This window comes from Molothrus aeneus, chromosome 6, assembly GCF_037042795.1.
Source record: "Molothrus aeneus isolate 106 chromosome 6, BPBGC_Maene_1.0, whole genome shotgun sequence".
Taxonomy (NCBI): Eukaryota; Metazoa; Chordata; class Aves; order Passeriformes; family Icteridae; genus Molothrus; species Molothrus aeneus.
Window position 1 is genome coordinate 15920442 of NC_089651.1, and position 26250 is coordinate 15946691.

Consider the following 26250-nt stretch of genomic DNA (forward strand, 5'->3'; position numbering starts at 1 on the left):
GGTAGAGCACAGCCAGGCTGAACCAAGTGAAGTGCCCACACTCCTCTGTGTTTGGTCTGAGTGGCTGTTGCAGCCTCCTGTATCTCCACCTCCTACCCCACACCTAACTCTGTGCCTGGAGCAGCAGGATTTGGGATGCAGAGATGCTGCAGCCTGCAAGGGAGCTCCATCCACCATCTGGGCTTAAGACCTCAGGAGATTCTTGCCCCCATCAGATGGTCTTGCAAAAGCAGCACAGGATCAATCCTGGTGCTGGAAACCAGTGGGCAGAGAGAGGTAGAGCACAGAGGCTGGCATGTTGGTGACCAGGGCCCATGTGGTGGTGGCAGGGGTAAGAGCAGCCCAGAAGATGGGAACCACCACCAAAACTTTCCAAGCATGGTGGAAGTGGCTCCCTCAGCCCCAGCTTTCTCAGCGGCCTTGTGCAGGTCACGCAGCCCACTTGCAAACCATCACCATTCCCTGGATCTCATCCCCATGGGTTACCCATCAGCCAGGGCAGACCTTCAAAGCAGTTACTGAAGCTCAAGGGCTGTTTTCCATTTTATTGCAGGGATCTGGGGCTGCTTCCACTCTGATGACCAGAACCTGGCTCCGGCCATGGCTATCCTGGCAGAATCATGCCCAGAAAAGCATGCCTAATTTAAAAGCCAAGTGCCAACATCCCAAGCTGGTTGTTTAGACTAAATGAAAGGTTTTCAGGAAAAAAATCAGCCTGACTTACATTCCACCCCCCTTCCCCAGGAGATTAGTCCCTATCTGGTTGCCTCCCGAAGGTGGGAGCAAAGGCTTAGCAGTGAGTCATCTTTTGCTTTGTGTGCCCCAGCAGTGCTATTACTGCTCTCATGTGGGTCTCTGGGAACGGAGGGAGGCTGTGGGTGGCAGAAAGCGGCCACAAAGCATCAGCCCACAGTGGGTTTGCACCCCAACTGCACTGCTGCATGTAGGGGGGTCAGTGAGGCACCCCCAGAGATATCACCCTCCCCAAGACAGCTCTGGCTCAGAGCAGGCAGGACATGCATGAGTGGGGTCTCAGTGGATTGGCATGGGAGCTGTTGAAACACCCCAGTGACTCAGACAAATGATGTCATGTAAGTTAATTAGTGAGCGAGGGTAGTACTCAGCCTGCCCAAGTGAGCCCAAAGCCCCTGGGCTGACTCACTGGGAACAGTGAGGTTCCCCCAGAAAGGGATCCCAAAGCAGCTCATAGGAATCAGCAGTTGCAGGTACTCATCCCCTCCAATGACAGGAGCCCCAGTGGGACCCAGCAGGTCTGGCCTGAAATAATTCCCCACCTCGGACACTGGGATTTCTTGGAGGGAGAGCAACTTTCCTCTAAAAGGAAAGGGGATGCCTGCTACCCATTGCAGGATTTTTCTCTCTCCTTGTATCCCATGTAGAGACAAAGGAATTCATTCTATCTCTGGAAAACATATTTTTAATTTTTTTTCTGCTTTGGATTAGGTTCGTGGAGAAGAGATTGTTCCAGTCTGGCACCTCTTGTGGTTACTGTGCTTGTTTTGACTAAAAAACACCTGTGTGATCTCTACATATTTGAAATGGTTGCCTTTAATGCAAAAAAAAAAAACCTAAACAAAAATCTCTGCAACTTACTTTCAGGGAAAACAAAAATTTCTTTGGCATGAAGATCTACCTGGTGGACTGAGATGGCTCAGCAAGAGACCCACCTGGAGAAATGAAGGGAGGAGAGGTGGGCAGATTTGGAATGGGGACACAATTTCCATCATTGTCATTACACTTGCTGATCATTAGATATGTCCAGGTACTTGCATGGTGACAAGGGCTTACTACAGCCACCTCTCATAGTTAGGGATGCCCTAAACTGGGACCAGCTGAAGTCAAAAGCATTATTTCCAGTGTCACAGGCAGGCAGGGGGTCATGTCCAGCTCATACAGGTCAGGCACTGAGGGTGTGCATCCCTTGAGCTCCTCCAGGAACACAGGCAGAGGTTAGGATCCCAGCGCCACGGGAGGTGGCTGACAGAGCCTGTATCACACATGGATTATGCAGGGAAAAGGAGCCCGTATCACACATGGATTATGCAGGGAAGAGGAGCCTGTATCACACATGGATTATGCAGGGAAGCGTTCGTTCGTGGGGGGTCTCCCTTGGCTGTGGTGATATCTTTCACTGCAGTTTTCTTTAAACTGTGGGGAAGTTGGATTAGGTGAGGAATTCCACAATTTCTTAGCTTTTCAAATAACATGTCTGCGATATCACCCAGTCTGACTCGAGCTCTCACCTGCCTTGGGAATTCAGTTAACCCTTTGCATGCTGGCTTCACAGAGGGCCTCTCTGGAGCCCGTTATCTCTGGCTGATGAAGAGACTCAAGGGGACTCAAGTGACACCACGGGAGTGGTTCTGGAAAGAGAAGGTAGCATCTGAATCACCTGCCATTTGGCTCTACCTACTCAGACAAGCAGTCACTTCCCCCTCAGCCCCAAAATACATTTGGACAGACAGACACACACACACACACACACACACACATACTCACACACACGCCTGCACGTGCTACGCAAGCATACCACCTGCTGTTTTGAAAAGCTGACGTGCATGGGTTTTTGGGGAGGGTTACCTTCCAAGCAATGAGTAATTAGCTTAGCAGTCTCAAGGGTCTTACCCTGTGTGAGGTCTCCTGCTCCAGAAGTGCTGGGATCTCGGGAAAATCCTTGCTTCTCTCGCCAGAGCCTTTCTGAAACACAGCTGGCATCATAAAAAGCCCTCGTCCCCAGCACATGGGACTGTGTTATACCTCCTTGCCCTGTGACACTAATGAGAGATCCCAGCCCCAGCTATACACCTGTCCTTGAAGGTGAAATGAGCTGGTGACACCCCTCAGGCCCACCCTGGCTGGGGCCTGGCTCAGGGCACAATACTCAGCTTGGCTCTGCCAGCACCACGCCACACTATTGCCACGCTCAGTGAATTTTTCAGCAGCAGAATATAAACATTTCCAGTGAAGTGCACTTAGTGTGAGTTGCTTTGCCAAGAGCTGTTGCCTCCCCTTCTTCACTATGATTATGAGAGAGAGTTCTGTTTAAGCAAGAAAACAAATTGTCCACACCTCCTGCCTCCCCATTGGGCATCCATCACCCAGGGCAAGGGCAGTGTGGTCTGGGGGGGATGCTGGCAGCATGGGTGGGCACAGGGTGTCCCTGTATCACCTGCATTGGGAATGGGACTGAGGTGAGGCTGTAAGTTATTGCAAACTCCCCTACAGCCCCTGCCAGCTGTGGGTGCTGGAAGTCCCAGCCTCAAAGGCAACGAGGCAACAGGGGACAGACCTATCCCTGTCATGAACTGGTGCATGGGGATGAAAACCAGAGGGAAATTAAGGGGCTTGCCCAGGGTGCTGTGTGGATGCAGTGGCAGAGGAAGGCTCTGTATGAGCCCATGCTGCCCCTTGTCCCCATGCCCACAGCCACCTGCCCATGGGACCCCAACCCCACATCCTACTTTGGGGTCTTCACTGCTCAGCTCAGACATGAAGGCATCAGTTTCTAGGCCTGGCAGCACATTTAGCCTGCCCAAAAAGCCCTGGCCTGAATAAGTGATCCTTGATAAGGTGTGAAGCCCTTGTCTGGAGGAGATGCTGCCACCCAGCCCTCGGGATGAAGACAATGAGAGCTGCAAACAAAGACCAGCACTGAAACACAGCAGCACTGCAAAAAGAAAGGGGAAAAAAAATACAAAAAAAAAAAAAGGGAAGAAACACCTGAAAGATACATAGCTGGGATTCCAGAACCCCTCAGAGGTATTTGGGCTTAGCCAACAGGCTCGGGGCTTTTTTTTTTCGAAGCCATTAATTACTCAACAGAGACATATCTGCACCGCTCCACCTCTCTGCAGCAAATAAGGGCCCCACATATATTGTCTAAAATGCATCACCCTCCGTGCTCCATGCCACCAGCTCCCTTGGGCACTTGGAAAAATAACCCATTCCATGATGGGATTTGCAGATGCCTCTCATGTCTAGTTTTCTGGAGAGTATTGAAAGGGTGCTCAAACCATGCACTCCCAAGGGTGCATCTGAGATGCATGAGCTGCATCCATGGGGCAGAGGGCTGGAAATACCACCCTGATCACCTGGGCAGCTTTTCTGAGGCGGTTGCACAATGAGGCCAAGGGAAAGGTCTTCAAGAAGCTGCACCAAAGGCAATACTGGTGCACATAAGGGCTGCAATCACCTCTGGCATGGCCCATCACTGGCATTGCCACCAGCCACCCAGGGATGGCTGTTCTGCTGGAGCTGCTGGAGAGGACCTCAGAAACAGATGCTGTGTCTCATTTTTTGGGAAAGACCTTACTAAAAGCTCACTTGTTTTCTTTCATGGATCCAGCAATATGCAGCCAGACTGACCAGTTCATGCTGACACTCCTGTGAGCAGGATAAAGCATTTTTAAGGGTGATCCCTGAGTTTTCCAAGTGCAAACAGAGCAAAGTGTATGAGGGTGCCTTGCTGCAAGATGAGACACAGGCACCCTGAGAGGACATGGTATGCTCCTGCTCAGAGGCAGGTGGCATCCCTGCACACCACTTTCTCAGTGCTCAGCTCCTCCCTGGGAATCACAGGGATGCCTTCCCAGAACATTCTCATCAGGCCATCCCTGCAGGGACACTGTGATGGGTCACCATCTTCACCCCAAAGAACTCCTGGCCCAAAGGGTTTCCTGCTGTCTCCTGTAACGTGTTTCACTCGCAGGATGTTTTGACTCTGAGCCTGCTCTGTAGACAGAGCCATATTTGTACAATGCTGTAAAGAGCCAGCTTCATCCCCTGGTGCTTGGAAGAACTAATTGTACCTGCTGGAGCTTTTATTGGTCATTAAACAATCTTGGACCACTTCTTCCCCATGACATTCCAATGGGTATTTTGATGGCAATGCTTAAAAAAAAAAAGAAAACAGGAAATGGTGATGTGCTTAGCTGTTATTATAGGCACAGACACATCTTACTTCTCTGCTACTCTGTTTGTTGCACATTTTTGACACAAATAATCAGACAAAACTTGGAGCCTTCTGGGTTTCCTCTGCAATGCAAAGAAGCTAGGGTGAGGGCAGGCATTTCTCCTGTTTTACCCTATTCTATCCTTCTTGGAAATTCCTTTTGGGAAGCTGTTAGCTGAGCTGGAGTCCTCCTTGGCAACCAAGGATAATCAAGAGATGTTTGCTGTTCCACAGATGATGGGGAGGGAGAAGGGAGACACTTTTCTCCCTTTCTGGGATCATCTGACCCTGGCACCCCTTGTCCTCCTCCATCTGGGCCAGGCTGCAGACAGCATCCCAACAAACACCTACTGAGCCTTGCTCCTTGAACATCCTTGGTGCTTTTTCAATTCCTCCCTCACACTTGGCCACAGGGACACCTCTCTACCCCACATGCTCCTTCCCACAGCCTCTTGAGCCACGTGAGGCTGCTCACACTGCAGCTTTTCTCTAGTCACTGGAGACATTGAATTTTAAAAGACATTACAGGAATATCAAGTCTGTCCAGCCCGTAAAAAAATGCATAGTTTGTCCTCCATATAAACAGGGGTGAAAACACTACCCTGTTTTCAGTGACAGTGCCTTTTACCACTGTCACAAATTCCTCTGGCACGGCGCAATAACTTACAGTGGAATAACTTCATTTTTGCTTTGCTCAGCAACCTCCAGGTCCTCAGGAAGCAAATGCCAACACCTCTCCTGAGCACCTTAGTCCAGTAAGTGCTCCAAGGCATTGGCAGTTCTGGGTAGGAGTTGATATAAGAGTCCCTCTTTCTCTCTGAACATGCCAAAAAAGGTGCCCTGCTGATGCCTAAGGGCAACTGGCTTTTTTACTGCCCATAAAACAATCCTGCAGCAGAAACCCTCTGGGCTGGGAGCGTGGCCTCAAAATGTTCTTGCTACCCAGGGGTGCCAGGAGTCCTAAAACAGACCTGCCCAGCTTCTGCTTTTGTTTGTTCCTTGTTGACCAGAGGCCCCAGGTGAATTATTTCTCTCACTCTTAGTTCTTAGACTTCAATTTTTTTGCAGGGACCTTCCATATATCACATCCCCCTTTGCCAGTGAATCTTTCCTGTTCCAACAGTTTAGTGTGGCCCAGGATCAATATATCTCAGCATGCAAGGACACGGTGTTATTGTCAGGTTCCTGGCTTGTACAAAGCAAAAGGTATCACTTTCTTAAAGCCACTGAGAGATGCCCTGGGCCAAGTACAGTTACCCCTCAGCCATTAAACAGCTGCATATAGGACTCTGGCTAATGCCCCTCCACTCTCACTATGAATGACTTGTTCTAGTCCTCAGTGACCCACAGCCCACCCTCACCTTCCTTTTGGCTCACCTTGGACATCTCAACCCAGACCTGTGGGGCATGTCAGCAAGGCAGTCTGGCTTCTCCTGGCTGTCCTCACTCTTGACACAGGAGCATTTAGGGGGACATGTGAGAACGCAAACAGGGGTACCCCTGTGGTGCTGCAGGCATTGAACAGCACCTGAACCAGGTACTGCAAATCCCAGCTCTGCCCACCTGGTCATTTGGGCTGTAGTTGTGACATAAACCAGATGAGTGTCACAGGGTGTCTTGGTTGGGCTGGGATTAGTGACCTCTTCTCTCTTTGGATTCTAGGTGGGAGAGGAAGGGAAAAGTCATGTAAATGCTCCCTTCTCTGAAGGTATCTGCTTGGCTCACCTCCCTAGCAGCGTCTCTAACATCCATCCTGGCCCTGAACCACTGCATTTCAGCAGTTATTTGCATTCCTCTGCCTTTGCTGAAGCACACATCCCTGTCTGCGAGGTCCAGGCTGGCCCAAGCTTTCCGGTTTTTCCCCCTTTCCCCGGAAAGCTTTCCGGCCCATCGCCACGTGTTGGTGGCCACCCAGGAGACGCTTTGATCAGCTCAGATGGGCAGTGCCGCCAGGAGGCTTTGCAGTCTGCCCCAGCGCTGCCGAGCTGCTGCTGCAGCAGGGCTGTCCCCTCTGAGTCCCTGACATCCCCTCTGAGTCCCTAACATCATTCCAGGGCACCTTGCAGATATTGCTTTTATTTCAGCTCCGTCTTTAGCTTCACTTAGTTTCAGCTCACTTTGGTTGACTTTGCTTTGTGAACACTGTCCTCGCTCCTTGAAAATTTAATGGGAACCCACAACTGTAATTTCTCTCCTGAGCTGCACCGATGACCACATAGGTCAGACAAATGCAAGAGGCAGTGGTTTATTTTTACTGTACTTTCAACGTTTTCAGGTGATGCTTTGCTGCAGCCCCATCCACTTTCAAACCAAAATGCTTCCTGGGATTTTGCAAGACCTTTGGTGGTCAGTGCTGTGCTCTAGAGGCCTTCCTATCTCTCTCTTTCTGCCTCCCTGCCTCCAGGTTTGCTGCGTCCTTGGCTTTATTGGTCCTTCTCCTGCTCCCCCTTGCCGGCCCTCCTCGCAGGCAATGCCAAGGGCTGGAGTTTGGGGTGGAGGCAGCTATTGTTCCAGCTATCTGCAGTGTAATGTTCCTTATGACTGTATTAAATGAAGGGCGGAGGTCACACATCCCTAGTTTAAATTAGGTTTCGGCTGACCTTTAACAATATTACACTCGTGGATCCTCTCATAACTCACCGAATAAACTCCCCGAGGGTTCTACCACCTCACTCTTTCCTTCCTACTGTAAGGATGCCCGAGGCTTAATGTGCTTCTCTCCAATTTCGCTTTGATTTCTAATCCTATCCCCTTCCTCCCCCCCAATACAGATATATTCACTCCTTTAAAGGTGGGGGGAAAGAACCTGTTCCTTTTCTCTTCTGGGAGACAGCTCTTTCTTTTGTGTCTCTTTCTTCCCTTCCCCGCCCCCCTCCTCTTTCTTGACACAATGCACTATTTATTTGCACTGAAGGATAACTAAGAAGCAATTAAAAGATCAAAAGGCACAAACACAAGTAGATCCAGTGGCAACTTGTGGGGTTTATTTTGCTGTGGCTGCTACTGCTGAATCTTCATCAAACTGCTGCCGTGTTTTTCCCCCAGCCAAAGGACACCTCTCTTACTGGGTCGTCTCTTCCTCCAAATCGACTTTTTTATGATCGCTATTTTTCACCCCCATTGTTTGCTATTGCAGTTGTTTACTGGAAAATCACTTGTTTTTCTCAGGGAGATTAACCCTCCAAGCTTTCTTTTGTCTACTCTCAGGAGGTCCTTGTGGTGAGCTGGGGGAAGGGAGCGGGGCTCCTTCAGCTATTAACAGTAGCTTACAGCCCTGCTGACCCCCCTGCCAAGGTTGGGTCCTTTCCTTTGATGGGTTCTGCTTTTGCAGGGAGGAAAAGGTGGCTTGCTCTTTGTTAAGACCACCTCTGCTGAGCAGTTTGCGTGGACCCACAACTCGGATTTACTAAGTCCTGGGCATCTAGGAGAAGCTCCAAAAGCCCAAGGTAAGGAGAAATCTGGAGCCCTGGCACACGCCGGCAGATGCTCAGTCTCGTTGACGGCCAGGTCACTCCTTTACATTTTTAAATATCAGCGTAGGAGCTGAGAATTGATGCCCGTGGTTGAGTCTGATGTGCACGGAACTGCTTCCTCAGCACCTCCCAGATGTGCCGATGTTTCGGTTGTAGCCTAGAGCCCTGACACCGGGACTCCTGGGTGGGATGCGCAGGGACACATCCCAGAGAACAGCACAGCAAACACAAGGATGCTCGGGAGCAAAGGAAGGGATGCCCAAAGCCTAGTGAGAAAGGATAATATCCTGCTCACGTTTTCTTGGGCACGTTTAGGGCAATCCCGACTGCTGAGAGATGAAGCAAACCTCCGATCTTTGGAGGGAAAAATAAAGTACAAACTTGAAAAAAAAAAAAGGGGGGGGTGGGCTTTTATTTCATGCTGGGGTGAGGACTGCTGCATCCTTGCCCTTTCGCAGCACTAGCTATGGCAAGCGCTACCTGAGGTGGGCCAACCTGCCGCTCAGGTCTCAGGTAGCCCCGCTCCTCTCCGCTCCAAAGAGGGTGCGCGCCTGCGGCGCAGCCTGATACGCGTGTCCCTGCAGAGGGGCACCCTCCGGGGCAGCGGAGGCTGCCTGGGGGCTGCCTTTGAAAGCCAGCGGGGTTGGGGTTCCTTCCCCTCGGAAGGCAGATCTTCGGGAGCCGATGCAGCCCGGTGTGCCCGCCGTGCAGCGGCGCGGAGCCTCGGGAGCGCCTTCTGCCCGCGCTGCTGCACACGCTCGGCACAGCCTGGGAAAAGTCCCTTCGGCTCAGGGCCGGCACTGCTCGCCTGCAGCAGCCGGCGGGAAGCACAGGCGACCCAGCCAGCGGGGACCGCGGCGGGAGGGTGCCCTGCGAGGTGCAGGGTCCGGGAGCGAGGGGCAGCGCCCATGCTGCCCGCACGCACACGCAGGGGTGGCCGCGGGGGCTCGCTGCCCGCGGCGGGGCAGGCACGGCGGCCGGGCGGCAATGCCCGTGCCATTGCCGGCAGCTCCTCCGAGCCCTTCGGCGGCCGGCGCCGACACCTGTGCCCGTGTGCACCCAGAGGGGCACCCGAGAGAGGACGGACGGGGCCATCTCCTCTCTCCCACGCCGCCGGGACTCGGGGCTCCCCGCCTCGCAGCGAGGGGCGCTCAAGGGGTGCCCCCCGGTATTTTGGACAGGGGCTGGGGGTGCGGATCCACAGCTCTTCCCTTCACCTGCGGGGCGGCCGCGGATGCGCGGAGCACCCCTCGCACCCGGGGCCGGCAGAAGGGGCAAAGCTCCCATCCCGGGTAGCGGCACGCAAAGAAACCGTGCGGCAAAAACTTTCTGTCCCCTCTTCCCTCCCGAGCTGGACTCCGGAGGGTTACGAGGGAGAAGGAGGGAAGAAAGGAAGGGAGGGAGGGAAGAGAGGGGGTTAGACCGCTCTGCAACATTATTGGCTGCGTGGCCGGGCTGGTGCTCGCCGGGAGAGCATGCCCATTGGGGGGGTATAAAAGGTATAAAAGCCGGAGCGCCCTGCTTGTCTCCTCGCTCGTGGGGCAGCAGCCGGTAGCAGCGGGCAGCGAGGCAGCCGGCCCCTTCGCACCGACCAAAGGGACGCACTCAGTAAACGCAAAAGTGAGAGCCACCCAAGGAGCAGCCAAAGCAGGAGAGAAAGAGAAGGGAAGAAAAAAAAAAAAAAAGGAAAAAAAAGGGGGCGAAAAACAACCCAGAAAAAAAAGAAAAAGAAAAAGGAGAGGAAAAGAAAGAGCGAGGGAGCGCTTTCTCTAGAATAACAGAATACCTGATCGTAACAAAATAACATCCTTCAGACAAAATCCAGCAGGGACTTGACATACCAAAAAGGCAAGGCGAGGAGAACGTGCCAGGGCGCGGGGAAGGCAAGCCAAAGCCGCGATCGCTGCCAGGGCAGGAGAGCAGCATGTCAAGCGCCGGGGCACACACGGATGAGCGCTGCCGGCAGCCCGCCTTCCTCCCCGGCCCGCCGCCGCCGCAAGAAGTTGAGAGCAGCAGCGGCAGTGCCCAGGTAAGCGCCGCTCCGCGCTGCCCTCCGCGGGCAGGGCACGGTGGGATTGCCCGCGCCGTGCCGGGCAGAGCCGCGCCGCGCCGCCCGGGCACCGCTGAGCCATCCCGACCGCGCCGGGCAGAGCCGCGCCGGGCAGAGCCGCGCCGGGCAGAGCCGCGCCGTCCCCACGCGTGTCACTAGAGGGACCCCGAGCGCCGGGCCAGGCGCGGGCGGCGGGGCGGCCCCGCTGCGGTGGGTGCGCGGGTATCCCGGGGTCCCTCCCGCCCGCCCGCCGCGATGCTGCCCGCCGCGATGCTGCCGGCGGGGCCGTGCCGGCGCGGTCCCGCGTGGGGAGGAGGCAGCGGCGGGGGCGGCGGCGCGGCCGTGCGGGGGCCGGGCCGGGGCTATGCGAGGTCACGCAGCGAGCGCTGCGCGGCCCCCGCTGCCCGCGGAGCTCCCTCCGCGCGGGGCGGCTGCGGCAGCGGGAGACGCGCGGGGAGGGCACCGGCGGGGCCCCGGCTCCGGAGACCGGCGAGATGATTAAACTCTCTTCTGCAAAACACTGCGGTGTGTTTGGTCTCGGGAGGGATAAAAATACAGCGAGGAAAAACAAGAAAGCGAAGCCAAAATGGAGTGAGAGTTAATGGTTGGCGTGCAGCCTTCGACTTTCTGTGATTTTTTAAATATTTTTTTTTTCTTCTTCCTTCCCAGTTGCTTTTCCCTACAGTAATTGTTTTAAGAGCGCAACTTGGAAAGGTTTTGGCACTCTGTTGAGCAGTAGGGAATTGGGGCACATGAGGGAACTCGGATTTAGCGTAACTGTACCAGCAGATGTGGCTGCCTCCCCTCCTGCCAAGGGTGCTTCAGCAGGGTTGCTGATACGCCAGGTCTCGCTAGGGTGGTGTGGAGCAATCAAGTGTAAAAACAAGGTTTGTGTGGGTGGTTTTAAACAAGACACCTCGGGAGAGCCTCTGCTTTCAACCCAGGCTTCCTATACAAAATTTGTAGTTTTCTTTCAAATGCTGGGATGTGCCTGGGAGACTGAGGCATGTTTTTCTTTGGGTTTGTTTATTGTCAGATTGTGTGTGTATGTGGGAGGCTTTTTTTTTTTTTTTCCCTTTTACTTTGCAGGGTTCAATGTGCTGGGATTTTTATTCCTCCTCTTGCCTTGATTTAGAGTGGAGTTGAGGAGCCTGGGTCGTGGGGTTTTGTTAAGGATGACTTTGTGCTAAGGACATCTGGAGGTATAAAACTGACTGACACTTCTGATTTGACTTCCACTGTGCTGTTTTGGACCCAACTTGACAATTTTGGTGGGGGTGAATGGGTCAGAGCTGTAAATCTTGTTCCGTGTTGTTGACACCCACACAAGTTCACTCAACCTTTCAAAGGGGCTATCCCAGCTCCTGTGAAAATTCATTAAGGGATAAAAGATTTGACACCGCAGGTCCCCTCCCACTGCTGCATGAAATTTGAGAGCCAAAATGTGTCTGCGTGTGTGTCCCAGTGCTCTTTCTGACAGGTGATCTTTTTTTCAGCCTGGCTGGAGGGCTGCTGCTCTGACCAGTCAACCCAGAGTTGTCAGTGTGTGTCTTCCCCTCGATTCCTATAGGCTTCAGCATGAGCCCAGCTTGTCTCACGGAGCACCAGAGAAAAGCATTTCTGCACTTTTCTTTTTTTAAATAAAGCAAACACAGCAGGTGAGGTCTTATTTTTAGAGGGACCGAGGAGTTGGTGCGTTTCCAGCAGTGCATACGAGCACTGTAAGTGGCCCACCCTCTCCCAGCTCGTGTCCTGGGGCTGACCTCTCCGATCCTTCTTTGGATTGTCTTTGCTTTTAAAAGCTGATGAGTGTCTTAGCAGGGAAAGCGATATCGGCCTCCCTCGGCATGCTTGTGAGAGGGGTCACGAGAGGTGGGGGGCACCAGGGGAGGAAGTCTGCCTTGGCGCTACAGCCCGGCTCTGAAGGGGTTAAAGTTGCTCTGCCAAGACATAAAGCAAGTTCAACGTGTTGTGGGAATATCATTTGCCAGTAGACTCCAGTCACCACAGTTCCCGATTTAACAGCTTAACTTGCTGTTAACTTTCCCTGATATACTCCAGGTTTTGGAAGGGAATGCAGAAAGGAGAGAGGAACAATAAAGAAAGGAGTTAAGTGAGGCTACTAAAACAGACTTAAATCCCTTCACTGGGTCCTGCCAGCTGTATTTAGAAGAGTTAAGCAAGATTGCATTTCCTTTTTTTTTTTTTTTTTAAATACAATAAATCAAATATTTCTGGGCTGCAAACCAAAATTTATGCAATACACTCTTACTCCCCAGTGGGGTGAGTAAATGGTACTGAATACCCCATTCACCTTTTTCAGCTTGATTTTTCCACAGGCACAGTAGCTCTCCTGCAGCACATATAGGCATGGGGTGCAGGCAGCATTTCCCTGCCCCACAGGCAGAGGAGGCAGGTGCCTCTCCAGGCTCACAGGGTGGAAGGCAGAAAGGTGACCCCCCTCTGGTGTGGGCTGGGGTGGGCTGCTGATGGGGATGAGCAGTGAAGACAAAAAAGTGAGGGCTAAAAATAGCAGCAGCATTGCCAGCCTCAGCCATATGAATGTCATGCAAGCCAGGTGCCAAGAATCAGAAGGTATTTTATTTTTTTCAAGCCTGAGCTAAACGGCAAAACCCCTGGTCCTCCTGAGTAGTTTTTATTAGCCTGACAACTCAGTGGTCAAAAGTTTTGTGTTTTGAAGCTTGCTTCTTCCAAGCTGTGGGTGGTTGGAAGTCTCCTTTCTGTTTCAGATGAAGAGAGAGAGGCTCTTCTGTGGCACAGCATGAGGCGATTCCTCTGGCTTCAGGTATTGCTAGGCACCTCATCCCTGTGCCTCTGCCCAAGATGTGGCTCCTGGGTGGTTTCAGCTGCCAAGGCACCTGCCTCTCACACTGGCTTGCACTATGCCTTTGCTCCTTGGCACCTTGGGGCATCATGGCCCAGCACCCTGTGCCAGGTTGGGCTGCCCCATGAGCAGGGGTGGCGTTCTCTTGGCCCTTGAGAGGTTGGCACATGCCCACATCCTGCTCCTTTGGGGTTGCCATGCTCAGAACCAGCTCAGCTCCCCACTCTCCTGGGGCTGGCCATGGAGAGGAGTAATGCAGAGAGGCAGATGTTCAGCATCTCTCACAGGCAGTCATCAGACTAGCAAAACATCAGTCTGCCCTTTTTATTTTTTTTTTTTTTTGAAGGGGTGGAGTGTGAGGGATGCTGGGATGTGCAAACTGGGGTTTTCCCCTCTGACATGTGCCACTGGGTTTGGGCTGATGACTTTTCTTTTGCTGTGCTCCCTTTTAAACGCTGCACTGCTCCACAAAGAAGCAAGATTTTTGTTTTTTCTTTTCGCTGTCCAAATCCAAATTTTACAGACTGGGCCATCTGTCAATTCCCTCCTACGTTGTTCTGTTCATATTAAATTGCAATGAAGGCCAGACTGAAGAAGGAATTAGGTCAGACATGAGGTTTTGTCTCTGTTTTTGGGGAGATATTTGTTGCCCAAGAGGCATCATGGTTTGGTTTGCTCAGCACAAGCCTGGATGCAAGGGATGCCTGAGCTGTACTCTGAGACTTGGCAACTGGGCCTTTTAGCACATTGTGGCCTCTTGGCCCCCAACTCCCCAGCAGCTGGACAGAAACTGTCGATCCAGCTGATTCAGCAGCAGATCCTGACAAAATCCTTTAACAGTCTCGGGTGGGAGGGTGACTCCACTGCAGACCTGCCCTCGGGCTCACTCCCAGCACATCACAGCCACTCAGACAGAACCCTCTCTGCTGGCAGGGGGCTGCCAAGAGGTGTTTGGGCGTCCCTGGCTGTGGGTGCAGTGCCACAAGGCAGGAATACACAGGAGTTCCAAGGTAGGAACATCCTGCACATGGCAGCCTGCAGCTGAACTGGTTGCAGTGTCAAACTGGCTTTGTGTGTGGTGCTGGGGATGAGAGGGACATGAGGGATGGAGAGCAAAGCAGACCCTCTCCAGAGAGGGAGAGGCCAGCAGTGTGTGCTGATACCTTGTCTGAGCTTGTTCTGCTCTGATCATGCTACTTCAGATGTGAGTTACTCAGAGGAGCTTCAGGTATGATTCCCAGGGTGGTCCAGGTCACCTGTGCAACCAAGAGATTCCTCTTGCATCGCCCTCTTGCACACTGTGGGCTCCAAGCCCTCCTGGGGAGGAATTTGGTGCTCAGGTTGTTGGGCATCTGGCACATCTCATGCTGCCATCCCACTTCATCCCAAAGCCTTTGAGCTCTACCTGGGCATACAAAGAGCAGTAGCAGTCAGCATGGCTGGTTGAACCTGCTTTGGCAAGAATGGGACAGTGGTAGCTGTAGCCTCTCTTCTAGCAGAGACAGGACCTTGTCCTTTAGCAAAGTGTCCCACTTCCCTTCTGCTGCCTTATTCCTGTTCCATTTCATGTAAGAGAGGCTTTCTAGTAAAATAGGAAGGTTCTTCAACCAGTGGTGTGAATTTGCTCCTGTTCAACAGCTGAGGAGACCATGCCTGTCCTAATGCTTGGGACCCAAAACCAAAAGCTGTGCTGTCTCATGTTTCCAGTGGAGAATGAAGCCTTGGAGTTATTCACAGGGCTTAGACTCATCATGCTGAGCAGCCATTCAGTTCCTGCCACTGGTGCAGCTGGCATGGTGCTTGTACCAGCCAGGTCTGGGCTGCAGGTACCCAGCTGTGCCATGACACCCTCCTTTGGGATGAGCAGCACCTGCTCTGGCAGCCATGGCAAGGTGGGTGCAAGCTATCCTGCATGGGTCTGCTCATCCCTGCTTGTGAGGGAGGGAAGGATCAGCTGAAAGGCTACTGGGAGATGTTGAGCGAGTGATGGCACCCTGGGAGCCTCTGTAGCCTTTGTGTGAAGTCTGGGGGCTTTTATTTGCAGAGTCAGTAGGGCCAAAGGGAGAAGGGAGGGCTTGCAGAGTTGAGTTGGGTTGCATCAAGGTGGAGGGAAACTGCAGCACTGGGTAGTAAATAAAGATGTTCTTTGCTTTGCTGCCTGGTTTCTCATTACACAGCTACTGGAAGGAGCAGGCAGACGCCAAGGTGACAGCAGAGGGAAGGGCTGGTGGCTGGTGCCTGGGCAAAGGTGGACTTGGTTGATTTCCACATTACGCTTCCATGTTAGCCGTGCTCTGGATGACAGCACTGGGGCTTTCCCTGTTCCTGCTGCTTCAGGGGTGTTTCCTGGCCAGAGTTATGGGGTATTGTGGGCACCTGGAAGGAGCTTGCAGTAGAGGCAGGGAAGGCTGCCAGGGGCTTGCAGTGCAGCTTGTGCAGGAGCAGGTATTTTCTGAGGAGCACAAGTGTTTTTCCACAGAAGGTATCAGGTCTCCTCAGCATCAAATATCATCTGCTGACAAAATCTCAGTCTCCCCTTGCTTCAGAGCATCTCACCCTTTTCTTTACACTGAATGTGGAAGAAAAATGGTGTTTGTCACCTGTGCCACCAATCAACCCCTTCATGTCGGGTCTGGCTCTGGCTTGAGGAGGCCAGCATGCAGCCTGCTCATTAGCCACAGCCAGTGCCCACAGCCAGCATGAGCCCAACTGGGGATATGGGAACATGTGGCTGTCCTGAAATCCCATATGAGTGCCTTTGATGGCAACACTGGCTGGTGGCAAATCTGTCACCCCAGCAATGACTGGCACTACCTGAGACCTGGAGACACCAGCAATTGGGATCTGCACATAAAAAAAAAGGGCTGAAAAAGGGACAGGAACAGGGTGGTTGGTCTGTTGTCAGCTGGAGATCTGGCTCCTGACGTTGCAGCACCAGGGGCATGACTCCAGCAGTGAAAGTGATGTTGTGTTCATGTTGGAAAGGCCCAATAAACAACTGTGGGCCACTTGATAAAAAAATAAATGAGGTGAAAAGGTGCTGGTGGTAAAACACTGCAGCTTGGCAGCATGGTGTCAGAGCCTGGTGTCATCCCTCTGCTCCTACTGTAATACAGAACAAAGTCCCTGCAGTGTGCTGAAGGGACCATTGCTACTGGAAAAGCTGGTCCTGGTCCCATCACTTGCTGATTTGAGACCAGTTTGTTCCCAGGGCTGCTGCCTCTCTTGTCCAGAGCTTTGGAGGGCTTCTGCCAGTCTTGCTGATCTCTGTCAGCACAGGCTGAGCAATACTATGGTCATCAAAACTCAAGCAGGAGGAACGTCCCCCACAGCCCACCCAGACCTTGAAACCTCTGCTTTGGCTTTTCCTGCTGCTGATCGCTGTCCTCCCGCTGCTCAGCAGAGCTCATGACTTGTAAGCATGATGCATTTCTAGCGGTGACAATTTGAGCTACGTGCTACTAAAAATTCGGGAGCAAGGGTGTCTTTATTGCTGGCAGGACCGTAGTGGGGCCTCGGGGGACCTGGGCTAATTTCCTGGCTGCGCTGCAGACTTCCCCTGTGACCTTGGGCGAGTCATTTAATCTATCCTGGGCTTCGGCTCCATCTCCGAGCATCCCGGGGGGGTGAGGTAATATTCATTAACTGATATTATTCTCGAGCTGCTCAGATGCTATGGTGATGAAAGCTGGATGTGAGATCTAGTGTCTTGGTTGAATATTAGCAAGGAGAGAGGATGCTCTGCTTGAGATTAGGGTTGCCACCCACCGTCTGCTATTTTGATGTGCATCTCTTCATTTTGAGCTTACCTGTCTGGTCAAAACTCAGTGTTCTTTGGCTGCATGCGTACTGTGAGGCTCATCACTGAGGTACTATAATGCCTGGAGCCATTCATGGGTTTTGCCCCATTCAGTGGGGCGATAGCACCCTTGCTTTACACCTGCAGAGGCTGACACGGAGGTAAAGCTGTTTGCTGGAGCTGAGTCTTTGGGCTGGTTAGCAAATATCCAGGGAGTTTCCTTTTTAGTGCTCTGCACTGTCTGACACTGCCTTTACCCTCCCTAGTGATGCCTCAGGTGTGTTTCCCATGGGACCACACTATTCCTGAGGGATGTCTTCTCAGTACCAACTCATCAGCAAACACAGCTTGTGCAATCAGCCTCTTGATTGCTTGAGCCTCATCTCTCTCACATGCCTGGGATGAAAGCTCTTCTTCCCAGCTTTCCTCAAAAGCAGCTCTAGGACAGGTTGAAGCTTCACTTGATTTCGCTTTGCACGGACATGTTTTCAGACAGGGCATGAAAACCTGTCATCAGAAGAGGAAAAAACAACACCTACTAATAATAATTTGAATAAATTCCCTTTTAAAAGGGGGGAAAAATTTAAAAAAAAAAAATCATGCCGTTGAAAGAGCAGGGGAAATAAAAGCCTTTCAGAGGTAGGCTGAAGTGGGATTTTCCAATGGAAAACCCGCCTCAATGCAAACCTTGTCTGTCTGGCGCTGCTGCCCGGCGGCCGAGCGCAGGGAGCTGGCCTCACCCCAGCCAGCGGCTGTCGCAGCGCTGCCGCTCCTTCCCTGCAGCAGCAGCAGCAGCAGCAGCAGCATCCCGGCATGGCTGGGCATCCCCTCGGTGTGCTGCGGGCAGGGGAGGTGGCAGGGGGGGTCTGTCCCGCGGTGCTAACGCTGTGCCTCTGTCCCCAGGTGCCGAGGATGTGCGCAGCCAGGCGGATGCTGCTGCTGCTCCTGGCCTTCCTGGCCTACGCGCTGGACTCGGCGGCCGCCTACGGCACGGCGGAGACCCTGTGCGGCGGGGAGCTGGTGGACACGCTGCAGTTCGTCTGCGGGGACAGGGGCTTCTACTTCAGTAAGTGCTGGGCACTACAGCAGGCTGCCCCCAGCCCACACCTTGGCTCAGCAGAGCTGGGCCGGGAGGGAAAGGAGGGGTTTCCCAGCCTGATGCTTTTTGGGATTTCCTTGTATATGGCAGCAGGCCAGGAGAGGAGCAAGAAAATGGACACGGTCGGGGCGGGGTGACAGGCATCCACTTGGCACTGGTTTTGGGGACTGTCTGGTACCATGGGGAAGCTGGGTCCCACATATAATGCTCAGGATAGTTGAATGACTCTGGGGAACCATATGTGACTGGTTCACCAGGGAAAAAGGGAAAATCTTTACAATAGCGAGGGTGTTTGCAGCCAGCGCTCTGCTGAGTTTGGGCCCTGGTTTATTTTGAAGCTTTGCTGCCTAAGCGTTGCATCCTGACAGCAGGCAGGAAGCTGAGCACTCTCCCCTCCCAAGCAGGCTTTGCCTGGGTATAGCAGCACCTTCTTGGCTGGTCCCAAAACTTCGTGACAAAGTTTTGTGACTCCTCAGCTACCACTGGTGAAGTTGCTGCTGAAGAGTGGTGTCTTACCCCTTTGCAGGGCAGCTAATGCAAAAAAAAAATGCAGCACTGCTGCTGTGTGCAGCGTGCAGATGGCTTCAGACCAGCTGATTGCAGTGGGCTTTCCACCAGGATGCTTTGGGTCTTTGGACCATTGGCATTTCAATGGATTACCTGGTAAACAGGGAGGATGAGAAGTAAACCAGTGACAATGGATGCTCAGTAATCTATGAGCAGAGGTGCTTCGAGTGTAATAACCTTGTTTTGGTGTTTCGGTGTCCTGCTCTGCTTGGGAGTGGGAAGACACTGTCTTGCTCCCCACTGAGGACTGAGCCACAGGGTGACTGTCTACAGGAAAGATGCAAAGCCAAATGGAGGGGAAGAGAAAGGAGATACTAGCTGCATATGGTGCTTTTGGCAGTCTTGTCTCTGCCTTGGGAAAATGAATTAAAAAGTCACTTTCAAGTAAACAGGGTGTTTTTTTGGAAGAGTAGATTTGAGCACCAGCCTCCCTCCAATCTGATTGTGCAGGGAGCAATGGGGTGCTGCAAAGTTAGGAACGACTTTGGATGTCCTTTTCTAACCTGGATGTCCCTTCCCAACCTGGATGCTTTACTAGACTTGTCTCCTGCTGCCTGCTGATGTTGGGTAGAGAGAGGTGCAGGGATCCCACACCCAGCCAAAGCAGTATTCAGGTTGGAAAGGGCTTCAGCTTCAGTTTTGGGCAGAGGGTAAGGCTGCAGGTAGCTTTGCAGCTCTCTGGGGGCAATGCCCCTGCCCCATCCCAGCTGAGCAGCAGGATCTTCTCATGGCTTCCTGGGTGCTGCGGGCAGGTGGTGCTTTTGGGGTGCTCTGGGTGCACTTCCTCACTGTGATGGAGCCAAGCAGTGAGGGTTTGCATGGCAGCTGCCCTTCCTCTCTTCATCTCCCCTTCTCTTACCGGCACGGCAAGGAGGCAAGTGCCTTCCTGCTCTCACAGCTCTTCCTCTCCCTCTATATGTAGGGGAGCATCTGTCTCCCTCCCTGCTTTCTCTTCCCTCCTCCCTCTCTCTGGGGATGAAAGGGAATGGGGCTTTTGTTTTAAGGTCAAACTGACCTCCTTTCACCTCAAATAACCCAGCTGCCCAGGCCAAAATAAAAACACTTTTGAAGGCAGACAAGTCTCTTGGTGCCAAGTGGCCAGTCGGGTGCTTGCAAGGGGGTTCTTACATTATTTCTTTTTGTCCCCTCCTGTCTTTACCTTTTTGAATATTTCTGGTGAGCCCAGGTACTGGGGGTGAAACATAGTCCAATATTTTAACCCTTTCAGGATCTGACCAGCCTGTGCCATGCAAGGCTGAAGACATTTGGGCAATGCCTCTACTTGATGAAGGTTTTGGACACCCCCATTTCACATAATTTTTCCCTCTCTAAGCAATTATTTCTGACCATGTTCATCTTAAAACTGAGCCTGGGTTTGCATTGAGCACCTCACAGCTTGGGATGTGTGACCTGATGAGCAGCCTGTGCTAAAGCAGCTGTTCACACAGGAAATAAATGACTTGGGGAGCCTCGTCCTGTGCATACCTGGGGGCTAGCTTGCTGGACAGGCTGGTAATACTGAAAAAACCAAAAATTGTACGAAAATCCATTATTGCTTTTTTTTCTGAAGCAATTATTTAAGAACTTGTGATGCTCTGCATTCATGCAAGAGAGCACTTTGCTAGGGAAGCTGGCTGTGAGATACAGTGATCTTGCATCAGTGCAAGGGGGATGCAGGCACAGATGGTGTCCTGGGAGGCACCACGGCTGGCAGGTGCTTGGGGCTGAGAATGCTGAAGCTGCCTCCAAGAGCTGGGGCTGCAGAAGAGCTGCACTAACAGGGGCAGGGCCGGCAGCACTGAGGTTACCTAGCCTTGGGACATGGTGGAAATGGTGATGCCAGCTCTGTATCTACCCCAGGCATGCATGGGCAAGCTAGAGCTGAATCTGAGCACGCTTTGCTCTGCACTGGTGATGCTTCCTCTCAGTGACTTTTAAGTCTTTTGGCTTGGCCGCAGCTGCTGTCAAGGTGGTGGCTTTGTGCCATGGCACTGTGGCAGGGTTGGTACCCCTGCTCCCCAGCAGCCACCCAGGGACAGCAGCGCAGCCCACGGAGGGATGCTGAGTCCAGCCTGGAGTGAAAAGCAGGGCAGGCCGAGAGGAAGCCTCAGCCCTGAAGTTGCTGTCATGCAGCTCTGGCAGGGAGGGAGAAGGGGCTGCAGGGGGAGAGGCGGCCGACTTCTCTGTAAACAACAGCTCCTGTTTCCTCCTTTCCAACAGCTGATAAGAATTTAGCTCTTTGCAGCCGCTTGTGCTGACGGGGCACATTCTTGCGCACCCGCCGCTCCTCCGAATAATACTAGGAAAAAGCAGGGGGGAAAGTGCGGTGCCGGGGTGGGGGAGGGCCAGGCCGGGGGCACTGGGACGGGGCCTGGTGCTGCACAAAGGCCCCCTTGTTGCTCCCAACATTCCTGCGACAGGGGCACGGGGACTGTTTACACCCAAAGTCCCCTTCCACTCGGCTGACCGCCTGATTGACCGGAGGAGAGGGGACCCAGCCAGGGTGGCACCAGCACCGTGCACCCCTCCCCACAGCATCTGTTTGGTGAGGGTGGGGAGCCAGGAGCAGTGGGGTGCTCATGCTAGGGAAGGGACCCTCCTGTCCCCCATGGCCGTGGGCACTGTGCCTCCTCTGTCACAGTGGCCTAGCTGAGCTGCAGGTACGTGGCCTCTGGGTTTTCCCAGGAACGGGTTTGGCTTTGTGCCACTTCTGGGATGCCCTGTCAGGAGAGCCTGTACCTAGGCAGGAATAACCCCAGGCAGCTGGAGGGCTTCACACTACCGGGCTTTGCATCACAGGACTTTGCATCTCAGGGCTTGTCCCCTCAGCAGCAGCGCTGTAGAAGGTTTTGGTGAAGCACAGTTTTGGGAGAAGGGGAGCCTGACCATTCATTGAAGGCCAAGAGGAAGCAAGTTTCCTCAGGAGGAGGAGGAGGTCGTTGCTGTGATGGGAAGTGGCTCGCGTGCCCCGGCAATGCCGCAGCCTGCTGCCCATGCAGTTCTCCCCTGTGGGCAAGGAATGGAGTGGCAAAACCCTCCCTGGGTTTGGCAGTGGCAGTACAGAGAGATGCCACCCATGGGCAAAAGCCAGGAAATTCAACCTTTAGTCCCTGTGTAAATTGTGTTACAGAACAAACGCTCTTCCCAATCCAGGTCAGCAGCAATATTGCTGTTAGCCAGCAATGTCCTGTTCTCTCCAGGTACTTTCTGAGACTAAATTCCTGTTTGTTATGTTTGCTTATTTTTTTTCCCTAAAGTAACTCTGCCCCGGAGGATTGTAGTGGCATTTGGCAAGGTCCGTACGGACAATTATGTAATGGAAACGTGCCCCATCGGAGAGTCACGGTGGAGCTGGCAGTGGTGCCGGCAAGGGGAACGGCTTGCAGCAGCTTTGTGCAGGAGAGAAAGAGCAGCACACTGGGGCTGGGGGCCACACATGTACCTGAGAGGCAGGCAGGGGCAGCAGTCAGGGAGGAAGAAGCTGTGTCAGTGTGGTGGTCCCCGCTGGGAGCTCACCCTGGTGGTGGCACACCTGGCATTTGCAAACACGTGCTGACGTGATCTTCCCCTGTGTACCAACACCAGAAATCGCCCTTGAAGGCACAGCAGTGAATGTAGTCCCGCTTTCCTCATTGTTTTTCTCCTCCCCTCTTCTTTCCAAACAAACACATAACTGCAAGTGGGAAACTTCTGTTTTTGAGAGGAGATATGTAACCTTTTTGAAAACCTCAACTTCTCCTCAAACCATGTGTGTCATCACTTGTGCAGCCTTCTGTTCAGCGGGAGTGTGAATGTAGCCCTTAGGGAATGTGCTAGCGAGAGGGGGTGACTTTAATTTTTTCTCTTTCTCTTCTGAACTCTCCTTCTGCCCATATCAGGATGCCTTTGTGGAGCAGCTTAATGCTTCAGCAGCCTGCCATGGATTGAGTTGGGCACTGGGATTAGGACGACCTGAGCAGGGGCCACGTGCAGTGTGGGGTATCGCTGGAGTGCACCTCTCCCACGGATCTCACTGGGCATTGCATGCACAGAGAAGAATATTTGCAGCTGGCCCTAAGCTGGCTCCTGTCCCTGTCTCCTTTGGCCATCACCACCCAGGCTGCCTGCTCTGACACTACTTGAGCTGTGGGCACCCAACACATCTGCCCTACCTTTCAGGGAAGGGCCAAATCCAGTGTTTATTGACCACAAGAGAGAAAATTAAACTCCTAACAGTGATCTCTTCAATGAACCTTTGCCAAGGGAGAACCAGCCTTCTCATCTCCCTGTGGGGCTGGTTAAAGGTCATGCCTGAAGTTCTTCTAGAGAAAAAGAAAAGCAAGGTGGGGGCACAAGGGGGACGAATGTGGACAAGAAAGCATTTGAAGTGACTCCCAGAGGCAGGTCTCATGGTATGGGTCAGCTGCCCCATCAACCAGCACACTGATGCTGTGTTTGTTTGTGCAACCTCTGAGCATGCTGGAAATACAGCAGCATGGACCAGAGGGCTCCTGGCCTATGGGAACACGACTGATTTTAACAGAGAGCAGGTGCCCTGCTGCCAGGCTATTACAGAGGCAGCAGCGAGGTATTTTCATGGTGTTTTGCATGCCAGCATTGTGCACAGGGGGCTCCATTGTGCAGGGAGAACTGTGTTGAATATGCATGTCTGCATTGCACGTGTGGGGCTGCATTAAATGCACCCACATGCAGAACTGCATCCCACATGCACAGCTGTATTGCACATCTGGGACTGCTTCTCACATGTTGGCCTGCACTGTATGCATAGAGAACTGTGCTTTACAGCCTTTGTCCCGAGGAACTTTGCGTGGGCATCCAGGGTGGGATACCCTTCAGGGAAAGTGGTCAGCTCCATGTAAGCTTGACTTAGGTCTTCACCAAGGCCTAAGACTTGAGTGCCTGCTTCATCAGGAGTGCAGAAGTGTGGATCATGGGTCATGCACAGGGCCGGTGTGGGCAGTGCTGTGTGCTCCTGCAGGCCAGCTGGGAGGTGAGGGCTCAGCATGCCACAGTGAGCAGTGCTAGGCATTGTGCTACACACCACTCGCTCTCAGTTTTCCCTTTGCCAGAAATCTCCTGGCTGGGATGTGGTACCAGATCCTGTTTGCAAGCCCCACTGTTGCTGGCCTCTGTTTCCTTTACTCGGAGCACCTTGCCCTGGGAGGAGGTGCTCACGGCAGTGTGCAGCAGCCTAGCTGCAAACCCCACAACAGCACAAGAGCATAACCTGCTACATGCAAAAGCATGGAGAAAATCCTTTTGTTTAGGTCTGGTTTACATTCTGGAAGCCCCAAGTCCCAAGCAAATTTTCTTTGCATCAGAAATTCAACTTTACTCGTCTCTTTTATTTTGAGAGGGGGAGGAAACATGGCAAAACTGATGTAAGCTTTTCCTCTGGAGCAGTTTGGCCATCATTAAGCAGTGATATGAAATGCACTTGGTCATTGCTGCACCAGACATGGGTTTTTGCATCCTTCTGCAGGCAGAAATGGGAGAGGAACCCTTATTAAAAGATTTTAAGTTTAACAGCTATTCTTGGCGGGTGTGGGAGCCTGTATTCTTTCTGCAGCTGTCTCAGAGCTGTCCCATCTGGTAAAATTTAGCTGCCTTGCTTCGCTTCACCTGCCTGAGTGTTGATCCGGCGGAGGGAGGTTGGCAGCCACAACGCTGTGCTGCTTCTTTCTAATAAAATTCGCTTGCCAGGATCAACATCAGAGACGGTCGCAGTAATCGGCACGGCGCTGGCGGTCAGGCTGGGCTTGAGCTTCCTCTCCTCAGCTGGGCCTGAGAAGGCCATCTGTGCCAGAGATAGAGGAGGGAGATAAACCCCCATCATTTAAAGTGCCTTTAAACTGCTGCTGGAGGCACGTGTTGGCATCAGTAGCATTTGTCTGGGAAATCTTAACATGACACTTGGCTGGTTTGCGGGTGCATGTCAGCTGGTCTGGGAGAAGCACTGCTGTGTCTGAAGGATGTGGAGTCTCTGATGGCTGGTGGTGGAGGGATGCCTACAAGGAATTGGACAGGAGGTCCAGCCCAGGTTGGTGGCTAATGCCAGGGTCTCTGCTGTTGCAGGTAGGCCAGTGGGACGAAATAACCGGCGGATCAACCGGGGCATCGTGGAGGAGTGCTGCTTTCGGAGCTGCGACCTGGCTCTGCTGGAAACGTACTGCGCCAAATCCGTCAAGTCGGAGCGTGACCTCTCTGCCACCTCTTTGGCGGGCCTGCCAGCACTCAGCAAGGTGAGGAGGCTGCGCAGGGATGGTGGCCCTCCTCTGAAATAAACAGAGAGAGAAAAGACAGGAAGGCCGTGGGTGGAGAGAACAAACCCCAGCTGCAAGGTCTTGTGTTTCTGCAGAGCTTTTGAGAGACAGCCACCATTGGCAAGTCGTGCCAAACAGCCTGCCAAAAGTCAGCTCTTAGTAAGGTGGGGAACCAGAGGTGGGCTGGGTCACAGAGTCATAGCATGGTTTGGATTGGAAGTGACCTTTAAAGGTCATCTAGTGCAACCGCCCTGCAATAAGCATCTACTGGATCAGGTTGCTCAGAGCCCTGTCCAACCTTTCTGTGACTGTTTCCAGGGATGAGGCAATATTTCCATGGGAGGGATGGAGGTCCAAGAAGGGAATCCCCATCTGGAGAGCGGGCAGGCTTGAGTGGAGGCTAATATTGCTGTCCCTCTCCTTGCAGGAGAGCTTCCAGAAGCCCTCGCACGGCAAGTACTCCAAGTACGACGTGTGGCAGAAGAAGAGCTCCCAGCGGCGGCAGCGGGACGCGCCCAACATCCTGCGGGCTCGCCGGTACCGGTGGCAGGCGGAGGGGCTGCAAGCGGCCGAGGAAGCCAAGGCACTGCACCGTCCCCTCATCTCCCTGCCCAGCCAGAGGCCCCCCGCGGCACGAGCCTCCCCGGAAACGGCTGGCCCCCAGAAATGAACCCTGACCAGCTGTCTCGATTTTTGATCTCCTGGGGAAGGGCGGGAGGACTGGCGATTCCCGACCCCCAAGCCCCTCCGTCCCCAGGGCCGCTGAGCCGAGGAGCGGGACGGCGGGGCACCCTCACGCCGCTCCGGCCCCAACCAAACAACTGTCACAGCAAGGAGGGGATGGCGGCGGCGGTGGCGAGCAGCACCGCTCCCACGGCATCTTCCCTTTGGGGTGGGGGGGAGGGCTCTTTCGTTTCCCACACCTGTTTCGTTTCCCCACGCCCCCGGTATTTCCAAACCTGTACTTGCGAAGGGACAGTTTGGCACTTGAACTTTTTTGCTGCTGGGTGCTGCGTGACATCCCCGGTGCCAACGCCAGAAGACAAAAGAAAGAGCAAGAGGAAAAAAGGATATGAAGTTAAATCCTTTTTTTTAATCTTTTTTTTCTCTCGAAGCGTCCATTCCGTGTCTTTCTTGACAATAAAGTGAAAAAAACAATAGAACGGGGAGAAACATTGAGGG

The 26250-nt window shown here is 53.1% G+C and overlaps 1 protein-coding gene across 1 annotated transcript; it reads left to right on the forward strand.

Moving 5' to 3' along the window:
* Positions 1–9995: 9995 nt before the first annotated feature.
* IGF2 (insulin like growth factor 2) lies at positions 9996–25839 on the forward strand. The gene is made up of 4 exons (XM_066552353.1): positions 9996–10474; positions 18043–18205; positions 24881–25047; positions 25496–25839. The coding sequence occupies exons 1-4, from the start codon at positions 10370–10372 to the stop codon at positions 25736–25738; spliced, it is 678 nt and encodes a 225-aa protein (XP_066408450.1). The 5' UTR covers positions 9996–10369; the 3' UTR covers positions 25739–25839.
* Positions 25840–26250: the final 411 nt, after the last annotated feature.